The following is a 19,775-nucleotide window of genomic DNA, read 5'->3' as shown; positions in this document are numbered from 1 at the left end:
ATCAAATTCAGCAACATGAGTCCGTTTCCTGTGTCTTGCTTTAAAAAATACTATTTACGGTGTTCAGGTGCTTTGTTTCATGTCTTTCACCAGCCGTTGATGCGAATGTTGCCAGGCGACACCTGAAGTGTTTTACACAACAATAATAATAATAATTATATAGCACCTTTTAAAAACATAGGTTTACAAAGTGCTTTGACAAACAGCACAAGGGATCTTGTTACTGAAAGGGGCAATGGTTGGCCCTGAACAACTACAATTGAGGATTGTAGCTATCATTAACTAAACCTATAATCGTTTCTGAGTATTATATTGTCTGGAGCTGTACAGAAAAGCAGGAAGGGATTAACAGTTCTACCCTTTTCACTCTGTGAGTGTAAAGTGACTACAAAGAACACATTTAATTTTAAAGTCGACATTGTTGTCCCTGTTGGTATCTCCTGAGAAAAGTTGTGATAGGTTACAATAAAAGCTCAAGTAGCCTACAGAAACCAAAAGTATCTTGAGGGGATTATTATTTTGGCAGCTAATCAAGATTGATATTTATAATCCCCATCACATGAGTAGATGGTTTGGTGATGCTGTGACCTTCAACCTAGAACCATAATCATGTAAAACTTGTCATGAAAATCCCATCAACACCAAAATAATTTTGTTTTGTGCCAATTAGCAAATGAAAGCATGATGTCAGTTAGCATTTAGCTCTCTGCTGTTTGGCACAGTTTGGAAAGAGCTAGCAGAGTTAGCTTAGCTTAGCAGACCCTCCAGATGTGTTTAATATCTTAATGTCAACAAACGGACAAGTGGTCGGAGTTTCCTGAATTTCCCCACTATTACCATATCATACTGTAAAACTTACAAGAACAATGAATGTCTCCGAAGAGCGTTATTTAGTCTACTACTTAAACATTATCATTAAACACAGAGGCAACACACACCTTGCACCACCTCATTGCTGAGAAGTTTGTGTTGACTATATTTCAGCACTTTGTCACTGTGAGTTAAATCATGTTGGCTATCTGTAGTACAAAAAAATAAAATAGTAAAAAGGTTAGAATGGGAGTATGTAGCATGGAAGTGGATTAGGACCAGACATGAGAAAGAAACAATGGTGGAGGAAGATTTTTTATTTCCTTGTGGAAGAAGTTCAAATGTCAAGAATGAAGATGATTGTAACTTTATTCTTGAAATTGTATTTCAGTTTATTCTCAACAGTTCAATTTTTTTTCTCGATTTTATTTCTCATGTTTTTAGCTCAGTCCTCTATTGTCAACTTGCCATCAGACTGTTAATAATAAACTCGCCATGCAAAAAAAGCTATTACTAGTCAAATACAAATAAACAAAGGAGGACACCACCTTTTGGCGACATGTGGAATTGCGGTTAAATACCACATGCAAAATTTTGACTGAACAGCATTACAGACTTGCTAGCACAGCTGCAGTTTAGTTTTAAATCATTAATCTGATCATAAAAAACAAACAAAACATATATATATAGGCTAGAAATGTATTTGTAGGAAGGAATTTGGTTCTTAACAGTACAATAAATAAAATAAAACTATAATTCCCTTTATGTATCTGACATTACACTTGATCTGCATTAGCTGATGGACTGAGTCTTGTTAGATCTTGGTGGATGTTTAAATATTTTGAGCTTTTGCATTTTATCCATGAGTTTAGAGAATACAACTTTTAAACAAAACAAAAGCTGTCCTTCATTTTTTCCTAATATAAAAATATTTTATTGTTAAAACTACATAGCCTACTATAGAGCAAAAACACCTTGTACACTTATTAGTGTTTATGTATGACTCAATAAAGTTCAACGTGCTGCGGGGGCTGAATGTTTGAAATATTGTAGGGGGCGCCACTGAGCCATTAAGCCACGCCCACTCACTTAAACGGTACAAGATGTTTGACTTTACCACCAGGATCATATGTATGAAGTTTCGGGACTGAACGACTATGTTAAGCCTGTGAAAAAACGACTTTCTGTTTGATGGCGATCAAAAAAAAAATTTAAAACATGAATGTGTTCAGGGCGGGTCCTGCATGAGAAATTGTAATATGATTGAACACTGCATAACTGAGATACAAGCATTTGCGTTTTTGGCAAGTTGCCAAAACACAAAAAAAAGTTAAAACACACGCCACGGCCACTGAAGAAATAACATGCAGAGCACAATGAGATATGTTGTACTCATCTGGAACACGCTGACACTGAGTTCATGTTGAACACATGAGATCCCTCAGACTAGTTTGTTCAAATAGGAAGGCTGAAATCGTGACTTTGGGCCGTTATTGTGAAATTCAACTGTAACTTGTGGACTTCCTGTTGGGTTTTTAGAAACGCTGCAAGAGGATTTTGGCGCGATGCCAAAAACGACATAAACTTTGACATCACACCACGGCCACGTCTTATTTCGAAACTGTGATTTGAGCACAACTTTTATTCTTCAACTTGTCTACTTCCATTTGACACCGAACTTGAACTCATTTTCTGCCTATGTAACAGACGGGTCAGGGTTCGTCCAGTAATATTTACAGTCTAAGGTTTTGATTTGATAGAAATGTGCAGGTTGCGGTTCAGTATTGATTTTTTTTTTTTCAACCAATATCTCTGCTCTCTGAACTTTCTAACTCGAGAATTCCACCGTGGACTTCTTCCAAAATAAAAGTAACTCAGTAAAATACAACTATCAATCTTAGTCTAGTAAGTTTCTTTGTTTAGAGAGCAGTTCTACGATGACGACGAGTTTAAGTAGACCAACACACACATACTTTACAGCACAATATTTATTCAACAATATACAGATTGATTTCTCTCTACATCTCAGACAGTTTCTTATATTTATCTTGCTTTCACCTTTGTACAGTTTATTTACAAGATTTAAAATAAGTCTTTCTCTCCATTTATACAACATCAATAGTACAGTGTGATCACATCATCCAGCAGCTTCCAATCGAAGCGTTTTTGATTTGACTCATGGTTGATAATCGGTTTAGATTTCATACACCAACTGACGTCTTTGAGCCACCGAGCAGCAAACTGACAGAAGGGCTCAACATGCACCAGAAGTCCGGATGTGGCTTTCTCTGTGTGAGGGCAGTCACATGACGAATGGGTGGTCCTCTTACTGTAGTTCACCTATATAAGAGAGGTCCTTTGTTATGTAGCACCACAAGGGTGTGGAAACAGAATTGCTGAATGGGGACACTGTTGAGGAATCTGCTTAAATGTAACTGCCCTGTCCCATCGGACAACAATCAAAGGAAGCCAGAACACCAAAAACCAAAAAAAAAAAGGGGGAAAAAATGTTGCATAGAATCAATTCTGACTTAAAGAACGGAAATTTTGGTGCTTCCATTTTTTTTTTTAATTTCTTTTTTTAAATAAATGTGGCTTTTGATACACTCCTGAGACCCTTCCACACCATGTAACTTTTTTTGGTTTTGAAAAGAAAAAAATAAATAGCTGTACCCTTAGACTTTAACAAAAATAGCATTGTGTTGAATGTGACATCACATAGAAGTACTACTTTAAAGAGACTAAAACCCTGCATTGAGTGTATACACATTTGCACATCTATATATATATAATTTCAATAACTATCTTGAGGAGAGGTGGATGGATTAAAGTGCATTATACTGTAAGAAAACAAAGCCCACAGTTATCCCATTCGGGGCAGGAAATGATCTTTGTCCATCAGCAACAGTGGCTCCCCAAGTACACATTTTTAACCACCTCATTTAGCCTCTTTTGAATGGAGATGGACCTCGTGGATTGTTTGGCTTATTAATCACACATTGTGTTCATTTCCTGCCCTGACCACATGCAAATAACACCATACACTGAGGGGATTTTTTCTATCCATTACACTATACTGTACCAACATGGCTGCTGGTAACCTTGGTCAAGGGGCACTCATATTAATGACATGAACACATTACCAGTAAAACAGCAAAAAGGTGCTGCTCGGCTCACAGCAAATTACAGCAAACGTATACACCGCTCATCGTGAGCCACACAGAACAGGGATGACAGCAGACAGACCGGACACAAGTGTGAACTGTAGCTGCACTCCTCTCTTCTTTTGTCCTCCCCCTCCTCAATCCAGTCCAGCAGGAGAAGGAGGAGGAGGAGGAGGAGCATGAGCTCGAAAAGGCCAAAGAGCTGCCGACTGAAGCTCTGTGGCCTGAAATGTTTAAGGCTAAAGCGCACACAAGGACTCATTTGGGACCAGGAGCAGCAGTTGTGAGGGTGTCCAGCATGGTGGGGAGAATGAGTGTGGGATTTTCACTGCAGACTGAACTGACTTTTATATACATTAATCATTCATACTCGTTTTAAACAAGCACGTGAGCAAGACATGGAAGATGCAACACGACAACTGACATCCACAGTACATATACACAGAATATACTGCTTTTACATGTGAAAAGCTAAGAAACGATTGTGGAACTACACTGTGTTGCAAACATCTGTGACAAGTGAAAAGAGAAGTCATGGCAAAAAAAATTAAAAAAGGTGAAGCTGCATCTAAGGGCACCATAGAGCCAAATGTCCAAACAACCCTTTTTTATCGTCCCTTTCCTTCAAATTAAGACCCATGAACAGAAAAAAAGGCATTTTAACTTAAGACATCCAAGCAAAATAAAGTTCCTTAAAGAGAGGATGTGTTTTGGCACATCTGGCAAAGATGAGGATGGGACTTGGGGGGGTTGGCTTGCTGGGCATTTCAGACATCTGAAACAGCAGTGCTTTGCAGGGCAATAACATGCAAACAAGCACGTCATGTTCAAAATCACTCAGCCTAGGCAAGGAAGCACTACACAAGGCTAAAGCTAGCACTGTTCCCAGATGCAGGCAATTAACAGCAGAGATAATTCAACTCCATGCACATGAGGATTAAAACAATTGCACTTCAGAAATCATTACATAAAAAAGGAGCGGGGGGAGGGGGGCTTTTTGGGGAATTAAAATGATCAGGTTCATCCCAGTTTTGTTGATAAATGTCAGAAAAAACCTGAAGACAGTCGTGTTCTTGTTTCGCAGCTGTTTTGTGCATCAAAATGAGGCGATCAAACTGAATGGAAATTACATGATAATCAGTCACAACTCCCTCGCATGAACACAGAAATAACCCCCCAAACACCTCGGGGTTCTTCAGTTTCAAACATAACGGGCTCTTTAAATCCTGCATCTGATTGGGAGACAGATGTCTGAGTGGCAGGTGAACACACAATGAGGTAGAACATAATGTTTCATGAGCGTCCAGTCGGAGCACAAAACACAAGACCATCGTCATAGTGACTGCTGGGGTGCAGTGACTAGTACAAACCTCCAGAGGGCAGTAACTCATCGGCTCAGGAAATGATATCGACAGCATCAACACACAAACACACTAACAAGTGCTTAGGGATGGAAGGACCCATTAAATGGTTTGAACCGCAATAACAATCCAATAGAAAATACACAAACCTGCACTGTCCACATTGTTTGAATCCAGTTTTCCCCCAACATTCAGCTTCCAATCTAAAATTCATTCCTCTTGTAGCTGCACAGTAGGGATTTCTTCAGATTTGTCGAGTAAAAAAATTAGGGAAGGTCAAACCTTTACCACATTCCAAGTGGTTTTAAAACAATCTTATCAGTCTGATTCTACAGATCAAATTAGGAGATTATTATTACATTATTAAAAAATAATGGGCATGGGTTAAAACTTGAGAATACATTTTGCCAAACTATTTTTTGACAAGTGAAAAAAACTGAACAGAACCAAAAAAAAAGAAAAACTAAAGCAAACCTTACCTTCTTTGGATTGTGATTATAAAACATTTAAAGAAATGGCATTCATAAAACTAGTTGTGCCTCAGCATAGATAATCAGCAAGAACGATTGCACGTGAGCCCGGAAAAGAAAGGGGGAAGGAATGAAGAGAAGGAGCAAGAAGTCCTGCTCTCCTCCACATGAGCGACGGTAAGTGTTATTGCTGATTCGTGTTTGACTGATTCAGTCAAGAACTCAACAGGAGGAAAAAAAAAGGAACGAAAAGTGAAATGTCATACATCTCCTACAGCTAGCGTGGCATCCGTACGGGGATCCTCTCATGGATTCCTCTTTGTGAGGAGAGGTTCTGGGTGGAATCGGGAGGATGCAGAGACACACTGCACTCCTTCACACTAGTTTGTAGTTACAGCAGTTCCTCATTCACTACTTTACTCTTGTTGCATTTTCAGTCATGCTTAACCCACCAGCAACGACTGCAGGTCATGATTGTAAGTTTAATGGATGTTAAAAGGGTGGAGACACAACTTAGGAGGTCTGAAGATGTGTTCCTAGACACACACACACACACACACACACACACATTACAACAGTTAAGTAGACAGAATGTGGCATACTGGGGCTGTTAAGAGTTGCAGAGAAAAGCTGCAGTAGGACGTGTGTTAACAGGTTTGTGTGTGTGTGTGTGTGTGTGTGTGTGTGTGTGTGTGTGTGTGTGTGTGTGTGTGTGTGTGTAGCATGCCCTGCAATGCACATTAGACCTGTGATATGATCTGCATGTTGAAGCTGGGGGAGCGGGACTGCTTGGTGAGAGGGGCTCCAGGAGAGAGGAGCTCCTGGGCCTCCTCGGGCCTGACGAGGTGCTCTTCCTTCAGGCTGATGGTGGAGTGGCGGTGGGAGCCAACCATTGGACGCCTTTCCTCCTTGTCGGAGCCCCCCACCGCCTCCTCACGTTCCTCGCCGCCTCCGTTCAGGTTGAAATTCATGCAGTCAAAGGACTTGCTGGAGGAGGTGCTGCCAGTCCGCACCAGCATGGGCCCAACGGGGAAACTCAGGTGCTTCTTGATGGGGCTCAGTTGAATGGCGTCCAGCATGATGCTGGCCGGAGGCGACTGCTTCCTCTGGTGGTGCCTTCTCACGACGGCCTGGAGATCCGAGGACAAATCTGCTTGTTTCTCTGCCTCCCTGTCCCTCTCTCGCTCCCGTTCCTTCTCTCGCTCCCGTTCCTTCTCCCGCTCTCGTTCCTTCTCCCGCTCTCTCTCTTTGTCGCGGGACAGCCGGGCGGTGATGGCTTTCTTGATGCTGCTGCTGCCGCTGCTGTTCAGGCTGCCGCCCCTCGGGCCCACGCCGCTGCCCTGCTTGGTGCCACTGGGCTGGCTGCTGTTAGATGCCCCAGAGGAAAAACCTTCATCTGGGTCGTTAATGTTGAAGGAATCTTCCCCTCCGCTCATACCATCAGCATCTGATCACCGGCCACATACACGGAGACAAAGCATGAAGGACAAAGATTAGAGAAGGAAAAATGTTGATATATGTTCTGATTCTGAGTAAAACAACTAAACACAAATCAACATATCCTATGGAGCAGTTAAGCAGCTGTAAAAAATCTTAAAACAAAAATGTAACTCATGGGAAATTATCAGAATTTAGCATAAAGACAAAAGACCATAATCTGCTGATTCTTATTAATGCAACAAACTCAAATTCATCTGAGATTTAACATGTTTGGAGGCTACAAAGAGAGCAGATTTCAAACAGGTCAGTACTTAAACCTGCACTCATCAGACCATGCAGCTTCATTAGCGCCATCATTATGCACCCGTGGTACAATTCAATAAACAATGACCTTCAGCTTTGATCATCCTGTGTAATCCAGATCGACCTAATCTGACTAGCTACAGTACAGAGAAAGTACACGCTCATAAACCTGCCTGATTATGGATCCTATCTTAAAAAAAGAAATAATATCATACTCATAGAATTGATATCTTTAGTTAATGTCTTTGAAGTGTCACATGCACAACTTTGCCTTAAGAATTCAAAACAACATGATATCCATAAATGTTTGAAAGCTGAAAGGGAAAAGATGATAAATTCAGTTAGGAAAGAAAAGCATTTTTAATCAACATTCAGTGCTCAGGGTAAAGCCTGATTAAAGAGAGAGAGGCAGAGGATCAGCTGTCCGTCTCCGTCATGCATCATTGGTACAGTACAAGCAATATTGGACAACAGGGAACCGCAGGCACTACCAGGAAAAGAAACAGAGAAACCGAGAAGAACAAGGTCTCGACTGACATGCACATAACATGAGGAGAAGACGCATGCTCTCCTGCCTCATCCCTCCTCTCTCCTCCTGCAGCGCTGACCCAGCGGGTCGCGTGGTTGGCAGGCCGAGACGAGCCTGACCAATCTGTGGAGAGCGCTGAGGCGAGTCCGTCCGTACACCTCATCAGATCAATGGAGCTCCTGTTGGAGCTGACAGCCCACATGGCTAAATGTGCCAGACCTCTCTGGGCATACTGATCCCAAACGAAGAGCGGAAATATCTCCAAAGCTTTGCAAACATGGAGGCAATTTAAGGATGGTAGAAGTGCTTTCGCTAGTTTTAACCTTTTGACTCCAATTTGGCTTCAAGCTGAAACCTGCTTGAGAGATAATCCCCTATAGAAACATGTCTTTGCTTTCTTTTTTTAGAAACTTTTCACATGGTAATTTCCAATATGCCTATAATTCAGCCCCAAACTAAAAGGAGACATATAAAGGGTATTTCTTTCTACCGCAGAATAGTCACTAAGTTGACCTAGAACCAGATTGATCAAACTTCAGAGTTTATCAATTTATCACATGAAGAAGACGCGATGGCACTCAGACAAACACTGACCACAGAGCCAGGGGGATGAGCTGATCTTCAGTCAAAAACATGTAGGTACCACACAGAGAAACACACATTAGACAAGACAAAATGGGCCGCGTGATTGGTCCCCACTGTGATAAAGCCTTAGCTGTTCTGATTATACGATATATATATTTTTTTAATTTGTTGATGTCTTCTGACATGGCAACCTGTCCTTTGACGTGTTAGCGTTCTGGGTTTCCATGTTTTAGCGGAATATTTTTGAAGCTTGCTGTAGCGTGCGCATGCATGATGTAGGGCTCGTTCTCACTCACTGAGCTGAGAGAAAAAAAAAAAAAAAAGTAACATGGCGGAACAAAACATTAACATACACATTGACTAAAAAAACAAAATGGACGGCCTCTTCCTGCAGAGTGGCGGCAGCAGATGGGTTCTACTGGCCTGAGTGGCCTTTAACTTGTGGAGCTGGCAGTACAGAAGACAAGATGTCCAGACTCTGTGCCAGTTATGGAAAGCTGATGATTTTTTTTTTCTTCTTTAAACTGCAAAAATCAAAACCCTAGAATAGTTTTGAAAGCCCAAGATGCAGGTGGGGAACAAGACATGCTCAGTGAGTGACAAGGGCAGCAGACTTTGGAGGCATGATGGGGAGAAAGAGAGGATATGATGAGATGGCCCATGCAACATGGCCGCTAGCCACACTTCCTTCAAACCCAGAATAGGCGACTCTTCCGCTCTTGGACGAGCTCAAAAAAATAGTCTGGTAGTAGAGGAGATGTTGGCAGAGGGTCTTAGAGACTGGATGAGTTAGTATACTCTGGGGAAGTAAAGAGGCAGCCAAAATGGGAACGGCAGTCAACCCTCTGAAGCTGAGGAGGGGTAGGAGGAGGAGTAGTAGTAGGAGGAGGTGGTGGGTGGGGATGATACAGATCGAAAGGGCACCTCCTCCCGAGACCCTCTCTGCTCCGCCCCTGTCCCCTACCCTCGAATATGATGGGGGGAATGTTGCTGCTGCTGCTGCTGCTGCTGTGGTGGTGGTGGTGGCTGGGAGGCTGACCTCCTCGCTCCTCTTTGGCTGCAGGGTCCCAGGGAGTGTGGTTGCTGTTGTGGAGGTGCTGGGCGAGGCTAGGAGGATTGACGATGATGCTCAACTCTGCAGCGGTTGAGTAGTCAAAACAATCTGGGAGTCAACAACACAGACGGGGAAACGTGTTTTTTTTTTAGTGGCAGCAAGCCCCAAGTGATTCTCGGGCCTCATCGTGGGCACAGCAGGTCTAACAGCTGTCTGAAAATTCAGTTGTAGAGTAAAATATAGAAACATGAGCTGTCCCACTTATCGCCCATCTACTGGGTAAAATGGAGTCAGTAGAATCTACAGGCACCATTTTGTCATGAGTTTCTATTACAACACAACCCTTTAACTTAACTGGTGATACAAAGCACATCACACATTGAATAGACAAGACGAGCAAAATAAGAGCAATAAGGAGCAGTGAGTGGCACAAGCACTGTAACACAGAGACTGTATGATCATAGTTACATACAATATCTGACAGGAAACACCATTCGGTTGACGCTTATGGTGTGACTGGTTTACACAGAAACCCAGAACCTGTTTACACCTGGTATTAAAATGCATCGTGTTTGCTCCTATTACAAGTGTTCATCAGTAATGTGTATGAACTACACGGAGGATAGGAGACTTTGTTTACAATGACAAACAGATGGATGGATCTGTGATTTAATCCCTTTTTTCTCCTCTGTAATTCAGCATATTGGGAATCATGTGGATTCACACACAATGAACAATTATGGAGGGGATCGAATCATGTCCTGTATCCAGGCGTCATAAAACCCTCATCCTTTATCCCTGAGCAGGACTATAAGGCAGTAGGGGGTTACACAGACTTGTCAACTAGTCGCTTATACAGCTGTGTGATGACGCTTTACGCCTGATGTCGACTGATCGCTTTTCAGGATAGAAAATCTAAAAGTGTGACTGTGCAGGACTATGACAGGTAAACATGGCTCCTTTGCCTACTCACTGAGTGTTTTTCTTTTTTTCGTTGCATTCACTGAAATGGGAGTTGTAGCCCACGTGTTATTGTTGCATACTTGCAGCTGTTGCATCCTGCTGTTTCTTTAAATGTTAACTGTCTGCTTTCAGCAGCATATGCATTAAGTTTAACATTTTAGCTGGTTGCAAAGCATTACCTTCTCCTGTGGTTTTATTAATAACTTTTATCAGCGACTATTATCACATGACTGGCAACTTACAAAAATCTTAAGTCATGCAATGTGAAATAACGTGCACTTTCCCTTACTGAAATATAACGGGGCATAAGGGCCTGTGTCCAATAATGCACTGGCAGTGCCCAGAACCTGATTTTCAGTTCTGAAAGTTGTCATGCAGCTCTTTGGTAGTGACGGAGTAGTCTGCGTTGCATGCTTAGATTCACTTATTTTCCGAGGAAATTGAACAAATAAACGTTAAAATTGAAAGGAATCATGTCTTTGCATTAGCAGCAGCTATAGACCTGGAAATCTTACCTCAAAAAAATAAGTGTGCACGAGATGTATTTTGTGAAAAGGCTTAGTCTCCACTATTGTTGACAAAGTTGATATGGGACACATATGACATCTGCTGCCAACTGTGGCCCTACTGACCGGATCTCCTTACATCCTCAATGTGTCTTGAAAAATTCAAAACTCCACTTAGTGTTGTCCACTTGTGATCGGACCACCCTAGACGGATGTTAAAACCAGGTGTAAACAGGGCCAGATCCTCCTCTCACTGCTAAGGACAAACACCAGAGAAGTCATTCTCTCACCTAAGAGTTCCTTCTTGTGGATTTTCACTGATTGAAAGAAAGGAACAGCTTGTAAGTTTAGAGTTTGAATCATCACTGAACAATGATATTTTTTTCTGCATAACTTTATTGTCCCTCGCGTGCTAAGTTTGTTAAAAAAAAAGTAAAGAAAGCGGAGGGGGGGAAAAAGTAGTGTAATGAAATCTGAGCTGCTATCACATCTACTGAGATCTGTCCTGCACTGAGGCCGGTTCACTTTACTCTGAGCTGAAGACATGACGGCAGGATTTTCTGTTTCCTCAGCTGCTTCAGCCTTACCCTCTCTCTTCCAGCGATGGCGTCGTATGGAGGCCGTGGTGATGGCTGAGATCGAGATGCGGCTGATGGTGGGTGTCACCTCCACCTGAAGCACCTTACGCCCCCTCGGCTCATCAGGTGCGTTCTCTGGCAGCGAGTTCTTCATGGCGTTCGCTAGCTGCAGATCACAAATCCACAGATTTGGATTAAAAGCAGCTCAATGATAAAACTAAGAAGTTTTTATTAAAGATTTGAAGACTTGTTGTCATAGCTGTTTTTTAAAGATAGAGGAGAGCCTGTGCTGATTAATGGAAGATGAATAAACAGGCAGTATTTATCTATTCATGCAGGCTCCACAGACAGGTTCATACACAAAATACTATGGCTGTCTTACCAGCAGAGGCTGGGAGTAAAGCTCCAGCTGGGCTCTGTACAAAATGTCCTCTAGAGCTTCCTGTCCCATCGCCCACTCTCCATTGTATCTACATACAAACAAAACAAAACAAAACAACAAATGCAAGAACACTGTCATTAAATACACCATGACGTGAGCTTATTTGGGTAAAGGAGTGTCTGCATAGATGCCTTGACGTCAGAGTCACATCCTCCTGAACTATTATTAGTTATTCAGTCATGCCTTCAGCTACAGTGACAAAGGGAAGTAGAGGTAAGGGAAATATTCAGTCACAGTAATTATACCTCTGTTTGAGCTGTGCCAGACTTTTTCTTTTAAAACTACTAAACAACCTTTTGAAAGTCAACACATACATTTATGGTGAAGTGAAAGAAATGTTAGTTTCAAAACTCATCAGAATGTATTTATTTTTCAAGGATAAACTGTCCTCTAGATTACTCAAATAAGTAAAAACAGTGTGTTTAAATGATATGCAAATGAACATGAGATGAGTCATCACTAAATGAAGGCTGATAATTATTGAGCTTAACCAGCACATTTATAAACGTACCAGCAGGTGAACCTAAATATCAGAGCTGAAAAAAAATAAAAAACTGTGGACAAATCAAACGTCTAAACGCAAAGGTGATGTAACAACAAACATTACAATCACAGGAAATGATCTCAGAATTAATAACAGATAATTCGGGGATTCATTTCCAACAGCATCTGTAGAAGATGAACAATAAACACACCATCAGAAGGGATGAAGGGGTTAATTTAAGAGGGTTAGATTTGGGGATGGTCACTCAGCTCTTTGCTAAAGCTTTAAAGAAAGTGTTTCTGAAACGACATGGGATTAAAGGAGAACCTACAATAAATGAAAACGTCAGATATCAGAAAAAGAAGAAGGGCACAACTGAACTGTCTTTGATCTTATTCTGGACATGAAACAGACAGCCAGGGGTTAAATTGTGTGGGGTTCCCTTTAGACTCAAGATAAAAGAGATGGAGTAAATGGGCGAGTATAAAAGCCTCTGTGATGTAGTGATGGCTGGAATATTGGTGTAGAATACATTTAAAAAAAATTAGGGGTCTCTATTAGTTGTGATATCCCTTCATGTCTCTTCATGTGGTATTACAGCCTTTTAGCATTAGCGGACATATTAACCTAAATCCCAGAGTGTCCTCGATGAGTGCCAAGGTCCATCTGCATGTGTGGATTCATGTTTATCTGCGGCTCGCGTGCGCCTGCTTGGGCCAAGGGTGAACGTGAGAGCTCAGGATGGTGAGGATTACTAAAAAGGCTGTTATTCTTGCAGACCTACACACACTTGCACAGTCTGGATTTTCACTCTGACTTCTCCAATCTCCTGATTGATGCTGCGTTTCCTCATGGGGGCCATGAGGCAGAATGCATGCTCATTCTCCCCGCTTCTCCTTAACAGCAGTGACTCCAGCCACCGGCGCATCAGGGGATCCATCTCTGAGAACGAGCTATCATCGAGAAGACGTAATCAGCTTTGCAACGACTGTCATCACAGGGGATGAAATCACCTTCTCCCACAATGCACTGCCCATATAATCAGTCTGTACAGTGGGGAACGTCTGTCCCTGGTATATTCTCTAAAGCAGATATTGTGCCGTACATCACAGAAAACTAGCAGAGAGACTCGCCTCATTAGTGTTGTCCCACAGAGGCATAATAACAAAAATGAGCAACATGGTGTTAATGTAGCTCAAAACTCTGAACATTATCATATCCATTTCAGTGAAAATACAAACATAAGATTCTCTTCCTCCCTATAGCCCCGTGTCTATAGCTCAATGTCTAGTCTTCTATATGGAGAGGAAATATAATGGCATAGACATAAGCTTTTTTTTTTTTTATAGCAGAGCAGCAAATGACAGTGTCCATCACTATGAGCAACCATTTATACAAACAGCTGCTCCACACGGTTATCAGAGCTTAATAGTCATTGCCAGCTCATCGTTTAGCCAACCATCTCATAATTTAAATGTTTTGCTACAATAGGCTTAAGAACTCCCACGGATCACCGACACAGCAACACGATTTCACCTGCCATCCAGGAAATGCTTCATCAGTTTACTCAACATTAATGACACTTTGAAAGAAAAATACTAGCAAAATGGAAAAGCCATGGACAACCAGGGAGTGCACAGCTTCGGCTGCTTGAACGTACAAAGCAGCTCAAAGGGTTCAAACTGTGACAGCAGAGGGTGAGCGATGCTTTTTGCAAGTGGGACGCAGAATGTGGGGCAGATTGTGATCACTATTAAGTCAATTCATTTGTATTCATTTAATTTTGATTGACAAAGATTGGGAAAGCCTGATGATTCCCAGTGTCACCCTCGCAGTTAGGACATTAGTTTAGAAAAGATAGAATAGAATATTTGCCTTAATATCAATGCTAGGTGTAGTTTGGTGGAATCACAATATCAACAAAAGAGCAGAGAGCAACATACTGGTGAACAGAAAACATAATACAGCCGTTTAATTATGTGCACAGAGATCGTAGCGGTCGTTGGCTGACCGTCAATGCACTGATTCAAGTCACAGGATATAAACGTCACACACCCACCCATTGACTCGAGGTGAATTCACCAGAGAATACCCTGCTGCGTTCTCACATAAGCCCACTCGGACTTGCTGCGGAAAAAATACTAGGGGTGTGGCAGGAGAAACTCAGAGTGAAAAATTTGGCTGTTTGCTTTGTTTTTAGGAGTTTTCTGCAAGTGGCAAAGCCCTATAAATGAACATAAATAATCCAATTGCAACATGCATTTATAATATTGAACATGGTCCCTTTACAAATAAAATAAACAAATAAACCATTTAATCTCCATCACTAGTTAACAAATATAAAAAGATCAACTTAAACACCCTGCGCAGCCCTTAACAGCTGACAGACACAGTTAGCAACTAGCTTGTGAAGATATTGTAGCATTTTGTGACTTAAAGAGTCAGATATTATCCTCCGGAGTTCATAAAGAAAAACAGCTGACAGAGAAGAAATATTCCACTTCTTTTTTACCAGGTTGCCAAAAACAAACTTGTCAGTGTTACTGTAAGTACCAGGTAGATAAGTGAATAAGCAACTGTTTGCTTCCTGTTTTGTGAACAAAAGAAATAAGTTAGTGCAACTTCAAAGACACTTACATGGCGTGATAAACTGCACTCAGCATCTGCACCATGAACTCAGGGTCCAGCAGCACCCGGTTGCACGGTTCCCTCCAAAGCTTCTGCTGCTGCCTGGGGAATCCACATACACACAACCTGAAGAGAGAAAAAAAAGTTAAATAATTAAAGTGGGTGAAATAATAGAGAATTAAACAACACAAAGGGAGAAGGTTCAGGAGGGAAGTCTAAACAAAAGCCCAAATCAGATGAGTGAGGATGACAGGACAACTAAGCATCAGTTGCCTTCCTCAATTAACTACACACAAAGGTAGAAGAATTTTAAAAAATTAGCAAAGTGAATATTTCTATTGTTTAATGTTAAGATGATGGGGTATTCTGGGTCTAAACTCAAAGATTAGGTTTTGTTCTCGTGCTCTGAATTCTTCACTGCCACAGCGTGCCGTCTGTCTGGACTGGCGCTTGCTTCAGGCGTCGCTGTCTGCTTGCTCACAGCAGGGAAAGTCTTCACATCCTGACTCCTCTCCAAGCTGTGGTGGAACAATCACAGGCTGTCGGCTCCGCTGCAGAGCCTCATATTGTAAATCCCACATTGATCTTTTTCTCTTAACTCTCCAGCTTCTCAGTGTTTTTAAGACGGACAGAATCCGACAGGTTACCCAGCAGCGTTCAACCTTTGAGTACATTTATAACGCTCTGTGTTCATGCTCTCTTTTTGGCCAATCTCACACAACTGAGTCCTAATGAAATCATACTTATCAAATACACCAGCTACAGGGGCTGACATGCTTTATATGATTTACTCTGGTTTTTTTCTCACCGTGAGCTCATTCTGCAGACGGACTGGTAGGAGGAGAGGGGCATGTAGACCACGGCCGAGTTGTAACAGAGCATGAGGAAACACAGCACCTCGAACCTGCAAACAAGAAACAGTATGAATCTGTTATCTCAAGCTCTAATTCACTTGATTAAAGTAAAAACACCAAGATTAAATCATTAAGACTCTTCAAAGTAAATGTAAGATTTTATAAGATGTGGGCTAAACCCTAATTTGTCCTTTTATGGAAAACGTTTTTCGACAAAAGTTTTCTGAAGCACTGAAAAAGGAAACAATTAGTAGTTTCTCAAGCAATTCATTAACTCCATCTGAACTGTAAAAGTGTCTTCTGAGGAAACTGCTGACCTAAGCAGTTTTGTTCACTGAGAGCTACCTTATTGTATGCAGATGCTTAATATGCTGCAGTAATCACTCTTCAGCTCTAAAACACACATATCATTAGTGGTGTTGAGTCTGGACAAATGCAGAATGTGAGCAGCTGTAGTGTAGAACCTGAACTATAGATCCTTTATTGGTACATTAGTTGTCTCTAATTTCTTTGCTTTAAATTCTCCAAGGTGTATTTAAATGAGTCATGGCTATGTATGGATACTTGTATTTAGTACCCTGACATTATTTTTTGTTTCCATTTTGGACCTTACTTATAACAGGAGTCAAGGGAACTACAACTTGCTTGATGTGCAGGTCTGCCCATCTCTTTGTTGTGAGAACAAAAAGAGGTAAGTGTGGGCTCCTCTACATCCTGCGGGCTAACTACGAACCAGGTTTATCTTTGAAGATACACTGAAATGGACTCATAATTGACAGAATGATGTCCGAGATATCTCATCTGTATAAAAGGTTTGTTTTTTTATGAGTAACTGTTTAAATGTCATGTGATTTATTAGCTCATGTCTCTTTTACAAAGTCCCTCACTCATTTTCTTTGGCTAATCCGTGGCCAGGTCGAGTTTTGCAGCAGTCTAAGCATGTTGACCCAGACCTCTTCCCAGCAACCTTTGCAAGCTCCTCCTGAGGGATCCTGAAATGTTCCCAAGCTACTTTCTTACTCCCTGCCACTTGCAGTCACAGAGAGGCAACCCTCTCTTAATACTATGCTACTACTACTACTATAATAATGTACTCGACCCCCATGCCCATCCCCTCCAGGTGGTCGTCCCATAGGGTGACGTCGAAGTTGTTCCTTCAGGTTGAACCTGGCCGGGACCCTGATGGAGGAGAACCCGGCCACCAGAAACTCGCTTCAAGCTTCGAGGTACACCCAAACCCCTCCACCATGATAAGGTGGTGATGCATGGGGGGGGGGGCTTCTTAAATAGTGTGTAAATCATCACAGTGGATGAAGCTTTCATAAATCTCACTGGTGTAGAAAAAGTGTGAGTGGAAAAAAAAATCTAAAACCTTAAACATCAAATCTTTGTAAAAAGAGTTTTGTGTTCATCGCTTTGTCAGATTCTTGAGAAAAGTGTGCTTTGTTCAAAATCAATTATCACCTATAATCTCTATTGTTTCAATTTCCACAACAGCAATTCAGTCTGGAGTTTCCTTAAATGCCTCAAAGACACATGTTGCTATTTGAACAAGCAAAAAAGAAAAAAGGAAAAAAGGTAACAGTTTTCAGCTCAATAGTGGTGCATGTGTGTTTTGGGTGTGTGTGTCTTTATGAAGGACAACCAGGAGGAGGAGATGGAGTGTAAAAGGACCATAATTGACTCCTTGAGCAGGGGGAGGTAAATGGTCTGGCTTTATATCAACAGCCAGAGTGAACCAGCACCTCTCAGGGGCTGCAGGCTGTCTTCTCAAAAACACTTTCTCAGGCAGAGCCACACAAACGGATTTCCAGATAAGCTCTGAGACCAGGGCCTTCTCAAATCCATCGAGTGTATTTACGACGCTCTGTGTTCATCACAGCCGAGCTGGATGGCCACACAGGATGATCGGGCTTACAGTGCTGCCCTTAAATGATCAGCTGTGACAGTCCTCATGTGTGTCTGTCTCTGTGCATGCGTCACTGTAAACAAAACACATGTGCAAAGTTCAACACTGCCAGTTTTTGGTGCGGCGGTGGGAGGCAATTTTTCTGGCAGGATTTCAGCATGCTTCATTACTATGCTAAGATAATCATTCATACAGAGCGGCAGAGCAAATGCGAGAGCCAAAAAAGCTTTCAGGCCTGCTGAGTCCGGCCTGAAGAGTCGAGGGTTATGCTCTGATCATCTTAAGAGGTCTTTTTCATCTTGTGGGAAAGAATGAGAGGTAAAAGAAACCATTTTGTTGTTAAGGATAAAAAGAATATGAAAAAAAGAAGGAGTGATGACGTCTGGTCTTGTGACGCTAGTGCTGCCCTTTCTCTGTATCTAAAAAGCAACAAAGGTATAACTTTAGTGATCCATTCACCATTATCTCTTACTGCTACAATTTAATCTCTTTTATGATATGTGTGCTGCGTCTCGGACGAGTCCCTCTTTGTGAACAGCTGGTGGATTCAGAGTGTCACCTGTTCTGAGCTGTGAAGGTCTCCCTCTGAGGGTGGAGGCCGCTGTACACCACTCTGATCAGGTCATGTTGACAGAGAGCTCCCTCCGTCAACGCCATAGATCCCAGACTCGAAGGCTACACACACACACACACACACACACACACACACACACACACACACACACACACACACACACGATAAACACAGTTAATTAAATACTTGCCCACTGCGTTGGCTTTACAGGACGCCAGTGAATTGGCAGCAATAATGTGGCAGGTAAAAACAGATTGCTGTGCACTGCAAGGTGACACACCGGGGTCTTTGCTGTGCTCAGGTTTGCTGTAAATAGTATTCACATTTTGTTTGTTGAGATGGCAATGAGCAGCTAATCAAATCTTCTTTCGACTTTACAATTAGGTTTACGGGTTGACTTCAAAGTGGAAATCAGGCATGTGGTCGGCAAAAGATAGAGTGCAGAGGAATGTGCAGTACATGTCAAATTTTTACTGCACACTTATTTAACAGTCACTTTTACAACACCTGCTTGTAATGGCAGTGAACATAAGTGGGGGTGGGGGTCCTCTGCAGGAAATGATATAAACTTTATTCCTGCATTTAAGTTCATTCTTATGCACCAATTTATTTCATTTCTGCATCATTTTTCTGTAGTTATTTACTCTTATGTCCTCTTTGGGTCACTCAGATCATGGAAAAGTCAATTCAGCTCAATCCAGAAATCATAGGACTGATTAAGAACAATCTCAGCACAGTTTAATCTATAATGCCTATCTGCAGCTTTCATCAACACATATATATGAGACAATGTCATTGTGAGGAACTAAAGTCACCCCTTAATTAAATTGAAATGATATTACGTCATGGGTAATGTGCAAGCAGAGAAGGCGGGGAGGATGGATTGATTCAGAGGAGAGAGAGTGTATGCTAATGCTGCAGGCCTAAGGATACAGCCACGTGATGCGCAGCGCCTTACTACAGCATAGCAAGCTTGTTGTGATTCATGCACGCACGCACGCACATGATCCCCGCACCCCCCAACCCGCCTCCATGCTCTCATCATTCTCTCAGCACGGAGAAGAGCCTCTCAAGCTTGTAATTACAGAGATAACTCGCCCTTAGCACACGCCACAAACTGT

At 41.9% G+C, this 19,775-nt stretch overlaps 1 protein-coding gene across 5 annotated transcripts in view; it reads right to left on the bottom strand.

The window, feature by feature from the left end:
- Positions 1–2,780: 2,780 nt before the first annotated feature.
- Positions 2,781–19,775, bottom strand: part of LOC109996842 (hyccin 2) — a 42,979-nt gene continuing 25,984 nt past the window's right edge. For 3 of the 5 annotated variants that reach the window (XM_020651156.3, XM_065961967.1, XM_065961968.1), the window contains 7 exons: positions 18,640–18,755; positions 16,126–16,221; positions 15,327–15,443; positions 12,146–12,233; positions 11,773–11,929; positions 9,627–9,824; positions 2,781–7,252 (listed from right to left, as the gene is read on the bottom strand). In XM_020651156.3, the coding sequence (XP_020506812.1) occupies positions 6,546–7,252; positions 9,627–9,824; positions 11,773–11,929; positions 12,146–12,233; positions 15,327–15,443; positions 16,126–16,221; positions 18,640–18,755 (1,479 nt within the window). In that variant the 3' untranslated portion in view covers positions 2,781–6,545. The remainder of the gene's footprint in view (positions 7,253–9,626; positions 9,825–11,772; positions 11,930–12,145; positions 12,234–15,326; positions 15,444–16,125; positions 16,222–18,639; positions 18,756–19,775) is intronic. The other 2 variants (XM_065961969.1, XM_020651158.3) reach the window with 2 other exon arrangements.

This window comes from Labrus bergylta, chromosome 13 (assembly GCF_963930695.1).
Source record: "Labrus bergylta chromosome 13, fLabBer1.1, whole genome shotgun sequence".
NCBI lineage: Eukaryota > Metazoa > Chordata > Actinopteri > Labriformes > Labridae > Labrus > Labrus bergylta.
This window is presented reverse-complemented; position numbering and strand designations above follow the sequence as displayed.